The sequence below is a fragment of the Lactuca virosa genome, chromosome 1 (assembly GCF_052849685.1).
Source record: "Lactuca virosa cultivar CGN04683 chromosome 1, Lactuca_virosa_CGN04683_v6, whole genome shotgun sequence".
Classification (NCBI taxonomy): Eukaryota; Viridiplantae; Streptophyta; class Magnoliopsida; order Asterales; family Asteraceae; genus Lactuca; species Lactuca virosa.
The window spans coordinates 133306584-133318890 of record NC_136426.1 but is presented as its reverse complement, the minus strand read 5'-3'; the positions used below and the strand labels follow the sequence as shown (position 1 = coordinate 133318890).

The 12307-nt window shown below is 31.8% G+C and overlaps 2 protein-coding genes across 2 annotated transcripts; both read right to left on the bottom strand.

Annotated features, from left to right (window-relative positions):
- Window positions 1-491: 491 nt before the first annotated feature.
- Window positions 492-2398, bottom strand: LOC145158338 (pentatricopeptide repeat-containing protein At4g14050, mitochondrial-like). Its single transcript, XM_079077253.1, is given in 2 exon segments — window positions 492-642; window positions 645-2398. Coding segments are annotated over 2 exon segments (1689 nt in total). The 5' UTR covers window positions 2265-2398; the 3' UTR covers window positions 492-573.
- A 2692-nt stretch (window positions 2399-5090) lies between these two features.
- LOC145158310 (putative acyl-activating enzyme 16, chloroplastic) lies at window positions 5091-10397 on the bottom strand. The gene is made up of 18 exons (XM_079077229.1): window positions 10059-10397; window positions 9355-9543; window positions 9145-9259; window positions 8960-9047; window positions 8635-8846; window positions 8418-8536; window positions 8187-8336; window positions 8011-8078; window positions 7748-7853; window positions 7485-7643; window positions 6973-7026; window positions 6797-6877; window positions 6570-6707; window positions 6277-6436; window positions 6104-6183; window positions 5612-5745; window positions 5393-5450; window positions 5091-5302 (listed from the first exon to the last, which is right to left on the bottom strand). The coding sequence occupies exons 1-18, from the start codon at window positions 10302-10304 to the stop codon at window positions 5210-5212; spliced, it is 2250 nt and encodes a 749-aa protein (XP_078933355.1). The 5' UTR covers window positions 10305-10397; the 3' UTR covers window positions 5091-5209.
- Between the last annotated feature and the right edge of the window lie 1910 nt (window positions 10398-12307).

The following is a 12307-nucleotide window of genomic DNA, read 5'->3' as shown; positions in this document are numbered from 1 at the left end:
ATTTTAATTAGGTTTAAAATTCACAAATATATCCAAACTCATACTGTAATTAAGCACACCTCATCATCATCAAACTCTTCGATAGTCAACATCTTCATTTCAATTTTCAGAACCTTAACAAACTTATATTTAGTAATTTATTAACAATCTAATTAGGTTTAGGAGTGTTACCACCTATATGAAAGTACAACTTCATCCTTCTTTAACCTATGGGATGCTGCAAAGAAGATCATCTTTAGTTTTGGAAAGGTAGTTTAATAATATCATATGGTATTTTATTATTTAGATAAGTTTTTTGATATTAAATTTATATTATCCTAATTAATATATATATGTTTGGATAGTAATTTAAATTTTATAGTTTTAGTCGAACGCATATTTAGTTTTAAATTTTATATAATTTTAATGGCCATATGTGAAAAAAAAATAGATAACCAGGTTAAATTAGACAAATCATCTAATCTTACAAATGTTTGTATTCAAATAATATATAAATAAATATCCTCATATATTTTTATAATCATATTTAACCATAAATAATTACATAATCTAAAGACTACGAAAAAACTTCATTCAAAAACTGTTTACAAGCAACCCTTTAACACCCTTAAGCAACACATAAAGCCTCTCACTATGCAAAAAAAAAAAAAAAGTTGTTTTTCCTACTCTTTAAACCCCAAACCATGCAACACAAAACTAACATCAGGAACATATCCTCTTCTCCTCATTTCCTCATCTAAATCCTTGAGCAAAACCAAAATCTCATCTTTCATTACATGACACATCTCACCCGCATAAAAAACCTCATTTTCTCTACCTAAATCCACACAACTATAACCAGGTTCTTTCTTTACATCCATGGACACCATCATCTTCCTAACTTTTGCTACTTTTTCCCACATAAAAGCACCCGCATAAACATTAGATAACACTATAAAAGTTGAAGGATCTTTAACACCTAACTCCATTACACGATCAGCAACCCTAATTCCCATTTGGGTATTCCCAAATCTCTTACAACAACTCAAAAAAGAAGCCCAAACAGCCTCATCGATTTCAAAAGGCATGGAGTTAAGTAAATTCTCAGCCTCATCTAGATACCCTGATCGACTATATAGATCTAGTAAACATGTGTAGTGATGAAGATTAGGGTTTAATTTGTAACACTCAACCATCGATTTGAAAAGATCACGACCTTTGGAAACTAAACCTACATGGCTACAAGCATAAATCAAGCCAATAAATGTTACCTCGTTTGGTTTGATTCCAGTGGATACCATGTCATCATATAGCGATAATGCTTCTTGAGCTCTTCCATGTTGAGCTAACCCCACGATGATTGAAGTCCATGAGACTACATCTTTTGTAAGAATACCATGAAAGGTAGTTTTGGCTGCGATTATATCGCTACATTTTGCATACATGTCGATGAGGGAGTTGCTGATGTATAAACTGGATTGAAAACCGAGTTTGAGAACTAAAGAATGAACCTGTTTACCAAGTTCGAGTGATGAAAGATTAGCAGAAGCTACGATGATGGTGGAGAGAATAAAGGGGTCGATGATTTTGATTCCTTCTTTTCTCATTTCGATGAAGAGATGAAAGGCGCTGATTAGGTGACCACTTTGTATTAATCCGGAGACTAAAGCAGTCCATGAGAAAAGATCTGATTCCTTCATGTCTCGAAGAAGGTCAACAGCTTCTGATTTTCTTCCACTCCGAGCATACCCGGAAATCAGAGTAGTCCAAGAGATCGGATTTTTTGAAGAAATTGTATCGAAAACAGAACGTGCAGTGTCCACCGATCCACATTTTGCATACATGTCAACTAAGGAGGATTTGACAACCTCGTCAGATGAGAATGGGGATAACATGAATTGGGCGTGCAATTGTTGTCCGATTCGTAGCGCGTTTAAGGCAGCACAGGAATTCAGTAAGCTAGCGAAAACGAAGTGATCGGGTTGCAAGGAATCTCGAGTGAACATGAAGGGGAAGAGGGAGAGGGCATGGTTAGGGAGGTTGGATTGGTTGTAAGCTGTGAGAATAGAAGCCCATGAAACTGGGTCTCGTTGAGGCATTTCGTCGAACAGTTGGACGGCGTCTTTGATGAGGCCGCATTTGCCGTACATTGAAATGAGTGTATTGGGAAGGGCTCCATAGCGGTCGAGGCCGAGCTTTAGGATGTTGGCATGGAGAGTCTTGCCGGGAGATGTAAGGCGGCGACTGGCGCAGAGACGGAGAGGTTGGAGTAACTGGTGATGCATTCATGACGGATTTAGGTTTCTAAAGTCATGGCTCTTGTTACGATTGTGAACGTCGTATGCTAAAGTTGACTTGTATAGCCATCGACTGCTTATACGAATAGTCCTTTTGGTTTTGGTATGCAAGTTTTGGTCTTTTAATTTTTTTTCCTTTAATTCTTCAAGTTTGGTCTTATAAATTTTTTTTTTCTTCTAATTTGGATCGTTCAAGTCAGTGAATAGTGCATAGTATAAAAAAGATGTATATATATATTCTTTTCTTCCTTTGTAATACCAGAGATTGAACAATATTAGATATCATTTTCTCTCTTTTCTTTACTCTGATGATATATCAATTTATTAAAGTTTGATACTATTAACATGATAACAAGAGGGTTTGGATTGGCATAAAATAGCTTTTGTTTATTGTTGTTTACCGAATAAAATGTTTAATTTTAATTTGTTTCGCCAATAAGCATTTTGAGTGTTTGGATAAAACAAATAACTTCCTTTAAAATAACAATGTATCAACTTCTACGTCTTGATACCGTATAAACCACTTTTATTTTAACTTTTTTTACCTCATAAGTTAGTATACACTTTTACAAAAAATGGTGGAAAACTGGCAATGGTTATATTTTCATCCCACCATGTTGGATATAATGCCCATGTTGGACATGACTATATTGCGCCGGTTTCATATTCCCTTAAGAGCAATTCCAGTAATAATTTATTTATGACTTGTTAGAGAATCCAGTATAAAAGTTGAATATGATGACGATTAGGATTGAATATGAGTTGACTGAAGTGTAGGTGCTGACGTGGAGTAGAATTGAAATAGAATGAATAAAATTGTGATGATGATTGAATAAGTGTTTGGGTTGTGGATGTTATTGTATAGGTGTTTAATGGATGATGTGACAATCCATTAAATTCAAAAGAGTTCAATGAATTGTGGATGTTTTATCATTAAGAGAACTTATTTATGATTTGTCACTATTCATTCAATGGTTAAATACAATTTGAGTGCATAGTTTATTTTACCACTATTATTAACCATTTATTAATGGTTATAGTATTAATTTCTACCCCTCATCTTAATAAATTATCATTTTATCCCTTAATGATATTGTATACTTATAGGTTTATTATCTTTTACCAACTAATCTAATTTATACTACCTAATAAATATTAAATACAAATCAATAAGTGTCAAGTGATACTTTTCTAAACTATGATTCTAATGATGTCATGTGATATTCTTAAAAATTTATTCATATTTAATACTTTAAAAAAAATATAAATATAAAAACGACATAGTTTTGATTAAAATTTTAAAATATATTGTATATCTTTTCCTACTTTCTCTCTATACTTGGAGGGTATTTGAGATTCCTTTTTAATCATCTTTTTGACTTTTAACTTTTTCAAAAAGTTAAAAATTACTAAAAGTTGTTTGGCAAATTGAAAAGATCTTTTAAAATCAACTTTTAGTCAAGAAGGAAAAGTTGGCCGGAGAAAAGATAGAAATTTCTATTTTTTGTGACTTATAGCTTTTATCACTTAAAAGTCATAAAACACAACCCAAACACATTTTAAACACCATCTTTTAGAAAAAGTTCTTTTACAAAAATTCCTTTTTATAAAAGGACTTTTATGTTTAAAAAGCAATCCCAAACACACCCTTCTTATATTACTTTCTTTCTTTCTCTCTCGTGGTTTACTTTCTCTATGTCTTAACCTTAAGTTATCGTTGGGCTATGCTGATACATGAAAAAAGATATTAAATACTTAAAATAATGAAGGATTAATTGAGATATGATCTTAGGTTTTGAATGTCTTTTTTAATGATGTATAGCCTTTTAGAAATTTTTGCTATTATTTCTTTTCGATCGAAGGATATTTTCTTCCAATTTTATTGTTTATTCTTCATCTCTGTTGTTTCTTTTTCAATCATTGAATATATATTATGAAATTAAATAAAGTGACATATATTTAAGAATGCAAATCGATAATCATTAACATTTAGTGGCACCGTTGATAAAAATATAGTCTGATATACATCTTATTCCAATTTTATACCATTAAAATGACACAAAAAAAAGTTATTAAACCCATATTGGTCTCTTCACAAATCATATAAAAATATTCGTTGAATTAACTAATTATTTTTAGATCTATTGGATTTTTATCTTTTTTCCTTTCATTAAAAGATAATTACTTATTATTTAGATCATATTATTTTACAATCATCTTCTGTTAGAAAATAAAAAATAAAAACAAAATAAAATTATAAATTATTCAAGTTTCATTTATTAAAATACAATATTATCCTATATTGACAATCATACTTCAATATAGTTTAGTATTAAATTTTTAATTTTTTTTATATTATCAATTTACTTTCATTGTCTATCTTATAAACAACCCGTGATTTTCACGGGTCTGTAACCTAGTTTGTTAATATATTAAAATTAAAATTATAATGTTGTTTATTATTTTTGTTTATCTATTTATATATATAATTGATAAACTAAAACCAATATGAAATAGTTCATATGATATGTGCTTAAGAAACAAATAATCACAACCCCCCCCCCCCCCCCCCCCTCTCTAAAAATAGGGACAACTACTAGAATGACAAAATCGGATGGTGTCTTTATCATAAAATAACCAGGAAAAAAAATTATTATAAAATTGCGAAATGTTTCTCATAAAGCAATTTCTCAATCTATATTTCAAAACTGATTGTTATTTTTGTGATAAAAGTTCGTTATGAGGTCATTTTGTAATACAAAATACAGATTATTAAGGGTGACAAAACCAAATTGTGATACCATGACAACAAAATGACATGAGAAATGAGAATATGAGATATCATAACTTATAAATAAATAAATAAATACAAGATACAGATTATTAGGGGTGAATTGAGAAAGAGAAAGTACAACACAATATATTTTTTTTTTTTACTTATATAGATCATCTATCTCCTGTTTATATAGTTCCACAACCTTGTTCCTACGGATCTTCATGGTTGCAGTCATCAAACCACTATCAATCTGAAATTCCAACAAACATATTTTATCAAAAAGATTAATTATGTCAAAAAAAAAGGTAAGGTACAATAAATACAATGCATGTGGAATTACCGTAAAAGGCTCTTCAATGACAAGAATGGGTCCCACCTGAAATGAGCAATCTGATGTACTGCATGCATCAAATTCAACATTAAGAAGAAAATTATTAACATGCTGCCTATAATACATACATAAATGAACGAACGTACGTTGCTATTTCTTGCATTTAGCCTAAATTGAAAGATGGAACAAGTTAAAATATCATGAGATAAAGTAAAGTTGGTTGGTTACCATTTTCGAAGCTCTTGTGATAAGATGCCAGCCATTTGGTCTTTGCTAAGTTGAACATTACCAGATGAATTTTTTGATGCCAATAAAATTTCTTCTTTATTTGGAACAATTATAGCTCCAAGCCGACGTTGATCCTAGTTGTCATTTATAACATCAAACATAAAAATTATATTATTAAGAATAATATTTATCACATTTTTGTCCTTATTTGAGGTTTTTGTAACGTTTGCGGTCCCTGTTCCAAGTAAAATGATTTGGGACCAAAATCGCAAAAATCAGCTATACTCGAGGACCAAAAGAAGTCATTTTACTTGGATGAGGGATCGAAAAGGTTACAAAAACCTCAAATAAGGACCAAAATTGAAAGAGAAAACTCTTACGGGACCAAATTGGCAAAAAAATCAGTTACACTCGGGGACGAAAAATGTAATTTAATATTTTATTATTAAAGGAAAAGAAATGGAAACGAAGGTTTAAAATTTGAAGTGTTACCTGACCAATGACGAGTATTTGTTGGATTAAATTGCTTCTCATGGCTGCTTCTTCTATTTCTTCTGGTTCAACATTCTCCCCTAGTAACCATTCAAAAACCAACATTCAAATAAACTTTAAAAAAAAAAAAAACAAGAAATAGATAAAGAAACTGTCTCTTTTATTTTATTTACCTGTTGAAAGGACAATAGTGTCCTTGGCACGGCCTTCAAGAACAATAATGCCACCAGAATTACGATTTCGCCCTAACGAATGGAAAGTGGAAATCCAACCGATATCCCCTGTGTTTAACCACCCTTCCTCATCTATTGCTTCCTTTGTAGCAACCGGATTCTATTTCAAATACTCACCATCACTAGATTTTAATTTAATCATCTTTTTCTTAAAAAACTACAGCTGGTTTTTTTTCCCATTAAGTGGCTGAATGGGTAATGGGTCTATTCCTAAATGACCATTTTACCCTTACCTTGTAATAACCCTGCATGATTTGTGGTCCCCGGGCTTTGACTATTCCCTTTGAACCATGAGGAAGGTCTTCACCAGTTTCATCATCTACAATTTTTATTTCTGTATGTCGAATTGGACGCCCAACTGATCTAAGAACCTTCAAGTCTCACATGTATGACTTTGTTATATATTTGTAAATAATATAAAATCTATATATAAATTTTCACATTTGGATTTGTATATTACATTTAAATATGGTTGTCGAGCAGCTATGACAGGAGATGACTCTGTTAATCCATATCCAACTTGGACTTTTGTTCCAATTGCCTGTAAAAACATTACAATTACGACAATTTTTTTTTATCTATGTTTTAATCTGGTAATTAATATATTAGAAAAAAAATAATAATGAATCTATAAACCTCGAAGAATTTGTCAACATGTAATGGCAAGCTTCCACCTCCACATATGCCAGCCTGTCGAATGTAACAGATATCATATTTAGAAGTTCGTTTAAATCTTCTTCAATTACCTTTTACAATCCTAGACATCCTTCATAGAAATTATCAGGATAACAAGGGCATTCACGTCTTTTTCACAGACAACAGATCGATAGCGACTTCTTGTCCCATATTTTTGGGTGGAATAAAAAATTTCAACTACAACAGACAACAGTCAAACAACATACAACAGACAGCAATTGTAGCAAACAAGCAAACGACAAACGACAGACAACAAATATTAGACAAATAGATAGTTATATATATTAAAGGGTTCTGGATGTAAATATTGTATCTATATATATATATATATATATATATATATATATATATATATATATATATATATATTCCCTTGTACGTGTTTCCTATGCAATATATATTAAAGAGTTCAAATAGCAACAGAATGACATAAGAAGGATAATATATGAAACCTTTGAAATCCCAATAGTAGAATGAATTTTACTGTAAACAAGTTTATTTGCCAATAAATGTAAAGGGAGCAAAATGGCAGCAATAATCCGTGCATATATCCAATCCAATGTTGCAGCAATGTAAGAAGGTTCTTTCTGACTTCTTGACAAACATTCTCCCTATAAAAACAATATCAAGACTAATCACAACATTACAAAGATAAATTCCCTCATGCACAAACACAAAAAAGTCAAAAGTCAATAAGTTGGTAAAAGATTTGAACCTGATATATGTTTTTGAACTCCATGTATGCCAAACTGATCTTTATCAATGATAATGCAATCACCTTACGGATAGCAGATGAGGTGGATATTTGTTTCTGAATCCCACTGCATAATACAAACAAGTAAATGCAAGAAATAACAATCTACTTTCTTTGTATTACAATATTTTCTTTTATAATAAACAAATTAATGAAAGTACATTGCTATTTCTCACATCATTGAATCATTGTAAAGTTTTAAAGAGTAAATAGAGAAGATGTACTTGTATAAAGTTTCAAATACTAGAGGGACAGATATTATATACTGTGGCTGATAGTGTCGCAAATCATCCTACAACGAAAATAACTAAAAAGAATTTAAATCACAAAATAGAATGGGAATATTATATAATATCTATTTTCTGGATTTAAGAAATTCCAAATGGAATATAAAAAATACCTTTAAGTATTTCACGTTTGTGTATACTTGCTCAATTCCCAAAGCAAATATAAGATACTCAACAGCACGTTCATATGCATGCCAAGGTGGAAGCATGCTTACAAATCTGTCCCCGGGCCCCGCAGGGAGAATGTCCCACAAATTATTAACCTAAAAAGGTATAAAAACATAACATCTTAAAGACATGAAAAGTTGATCAACTGAAAGGGGCAAAAGAGACATTTGTAGTACCTGATGTAAAAGATTACTATGTGTAAGCATTACTCCTTTTGGATTCCCGGTGGTCCCACTTGTGTATATAAGAGCAGCCACATCATCAGACTTGATGGGTTCATAAACATACTTTTCACCTAAAGATTCATATAGTCAGTCTAGAGGCACCAAATCATGCTATGGAGTATGGAGTGGAATCCCGAATTCCAATTCCTAAGTGGTAGATTTGACTTACAGGCATCATGTGAATCAACCAAAAGCATACGATGTTCATGGCCTATATCTATAATCGCCTTGTAGGTATAAGCAGGAATTCCCTCCATCATATGGCTACTTAATGATGATTTGTCACCCCAAAGTAAGATCACAAATCTAACAGATGCCTTTGAATTAAATCCCGTTGCAATCCGATGATATAATTCAGGATTATCCACAACAAGTGCAACACTGTTATCCAAAGAATGCAAATTGTTGACATGAGGAAATATGAGAGTTTATTTATACTTTTATAAACTTTCTTTCAGTTTTGAAGTTGAAAGTAATTTAACTTTTTTGCTAACCTTTCAGAATGAGTGTAGATGTGTAACAGCTCTTCCACAGATGATCTGGATCCCCTCACAACGTTTATTGCTCCTGTACCCATAATACCTACACCCAAACTTGTTACTTTTACTATATAATTTTTAATTAAAATTAAACATAATCATACATATCGTTTGTAGTTTCATGGATTCAATGTATCTACCTTGATCAGCAACAAGCCATCTGCATGAATTGTCAGCAAAGAGTGCTACCTTTTCACATGGTTTGATTCCAATAACTCTTAAACCTTCACAGAAATTCAATATATTCTCCTCTAGCTGCAAATAACGTTCAGATTAAATTGATTGGAGTTTTTATTAAAGATTCCATTACTTCTGAAAAAATTAAAAGACATAGTAAAAGGGAAGAAGACCTGGTTGTATGTCATATTTGTAGGAGGGTCATGATGTGGATCCACCAATGCAACCCGATCACCAAATCTTTCTGCTGAAGATCTCCAAATATCAGGAATCGCCTTCAATTCTGCTGTTGATACATTCTTCTCTGATAGCAACTGACTCTCGAGGATAGGTGAATACTTTCTTACTTCCTTTTCTTCTGTCTACACTTGAGATTATGTTGGAAAAGTCATTATCTTTTCATCAATATACAAGCTTACTATATCATGCTTTTAAACCTTTGATAAGAAAAAAGTCATGAAACTAACACTGATAAGTGATAATTGAATCATAGGTTCTTACAATTGATATCCAAATTCAAACTTTATATGAATGTTATTATTACGAGAACACCACTACTAAATTTAATTGTTACCAAGTCATAAGTAATAATTGTACTTGTGTTTCATTGCGCTTTATATTGTTGTGAAAATGCCAAACCATAAAGAACAAGGAAGAAAAGGAACTCCAATTGACAAAAAAGAAAACAAAAAGGAATGCAACAACCTAATAAACTCTCATAATGGCAATACGATTAATGCATCATACGAGATCACACAAATTTGATTCATCAGAATTGATTCCGATTCTCTTTTGGTTCATAAAAATATTTCACAAAAACCATATAGTATATAGCACAAGAAAAAATAAAAATAAGAAAAAAGAGTAATTCAGATACCTTAGATTCAGAGTATACTCGAATTCGATTCAACAAACTGACACGATCTCTTGTGCCTTTTTTGCTATGAAAAAGTACATTTCCGGCATTGACGTACTGGTACCGGAACTGATAGCAAAACGGAGGTCGCCGTCGATGGTAAGACGGTGAAACGATATAGTTCGTTGAAGTAATTGCAATCGGCATCGAATCGGACATTGAAGGAGCTTGAAACAATGGATTCAACAAACATCCATGAACAATCATCTTGTATGTTGTGTTTGTGAAGTGGATCAGAGTTTTAGCATGTGAAGCTTTAAATTTGGAAATCGAGTAGACGGGAGAGAGATCATAAATATATTTCATAGATGAATTAAATGATGTAAGAGGGTGTCCGGGATTATTTTTAAAAATTGTTTTTGTTAGCTAAAAGTTTTTTAAAAAATCTTTGGGTTTTATTTTTTACTTTTGAATAATTTACTTTTTAAAAGGCTTAAGGCCGGTGGGCATGGGTAACGCCCATACCCACGTTATGGGTGCCACATCATCTTATTCTGTCCATAACATATCTATAAATATCAAAAGGAAATGGTGTTTTTTATATGAAACGACGTTGAGAAGAAGCAAATCAGGAAAAAAGCAGAGGAATAACACGCGTTTCGTCCCGTTATCAACATCACACCCGGTGGCATAACACCCAATAACGGCTAGCTGGGGCGGTGTTCCTGCCGCCATGGCGCCGTTAAAGGCCTGCCACATAAGCATAACGCCCGGTGGCGTTGCCCGCTCCGTATACTCTAAAAAAATTATACTTTTTCAAACTTTTGAAAACTCTTATTTTTCTTGGTAAAAAATTATCTTGAAAATGATTTTTCTATTTTTTAAACATCTTTTTGAATTTTTTAACTTTTTGGAAAAATTAAAAATCAAAAAGTCATTTGAAAAAAATCCCAAACGCCCTCTAAACATTTTATGTTTTTGGTATTTCTATCCAAAATATACACATTTAACCTTTTCTTTTCTTATTAAGAATCTACTTTTAATATTAATAATGAATATTTTAGTAATAAAAGTTTAATATTTTAGTAATTTAGCCGAACACTACTACAAGAAAGTCTCATATAGGCGTATCCGCGTATGGTGTTCTATATCATCAATAAACTTTAGCTAAATTAGTTCAAGACAATTAGGTCGAAAGTAGATGATGTAACATTGCAAATATATGTTCTTATATAATTATATAAATGCAAAAGCTTAGATAAAAGAATGTGTCTTTATGATGTTTCTGCATGTTTTTTGTGTTTAGATTTGCATTTTAGGATTTCATGTTATACCCGTGCAAAATAAACCATGAGATTATTGAATTAGTATTGTTTTATTTATTTTATTTGTACTTCTACAACTATATTATCACATTATTTTTGTTTAATGTGAACAAAGATATAACTTATTATAACTAGGGGTGACAATTTTGACGGTACTCATGATACAACATGAACCCATCATGGAGATAACAAGGCTTGTGTTGAGTTTTTTTTTACCCGTCAATCTGTTTATTATAAGCTGTGTTCGGATTTACAAATAATTTCACGGGTTGACATGTGAACCTGTTAGTTTTATTAGACTAAAAAATATAAATAAATTTATTAAATAAATGAAAATGGATAAAAACATACAATTCATGATGTCTGCCCGTACCCTCACCCAAGGTCACTAATACATGTAAGTCTAATATGAAATAATGTTTCACCGAATGTGTGACACGACAACTATAACCACTACCCTTAGGTTATCTTGTATACATATCACGGACCGTGGTCCACTTGGCACCCACCAGAATTCGAGAACACCACCCCGGGTGATTAGTGGTGGCTAGTGGTTTTTAGTGGTTGTGGTGGGGAGAACGATGGAGAACGCCCAATGATTATCATTCTCTCTCTAATTTGAAATAATTAAAAAAATATTTTTTTGTTTAAATAATAAAAAATAAGAGGGATATAGTGATGTGGAGTGGTAGGTATACCAAATGTTTAGTGGTTGGATATGGTGATGGTATGACATCCACCATATTATTGATTAGTGATGGGTATATCGGATAACCTTACTATGTTACATAATGTAGGTTACATGGCACTATTGTTTCACCAAGTAGTAACATAAAGTAGCAACATAGACTGCTAATAAAACTATTTACCTGAGCGCCACATACACCATGATTATGTGTCGCTATCCTAAAGTTTCACCGAAGCATATACATTATAAAGTTTCAT

What these genes read in the sequence shown, in the direction of transcription:
- LOC145158310 (XM_079077229.1), bottom strand. Translation starts at nt 10,304, where the DNA reads ATGATTGTTCATGGATGTTTGTTGAATCCATTGTTTCAAGCTCCTTCA. An exon ending in AAATACTCGTCATTGGTCAG is followed by an intron (nt 5,746 to 6,103) that starts GTAACACTTCAA and finishes AATGACAACTAG; the next exon opens with GATCAACGTCGGCTTGGAGC. An exon ending in TCACAAGAGCTTCGAAAATG is followed by an intron (nt 5,451 to 5,611) that starts GTAACCAACCAA and finishes TGATGCATGCAG; the next exon opens with TACATCAGATTGCTCATTTC.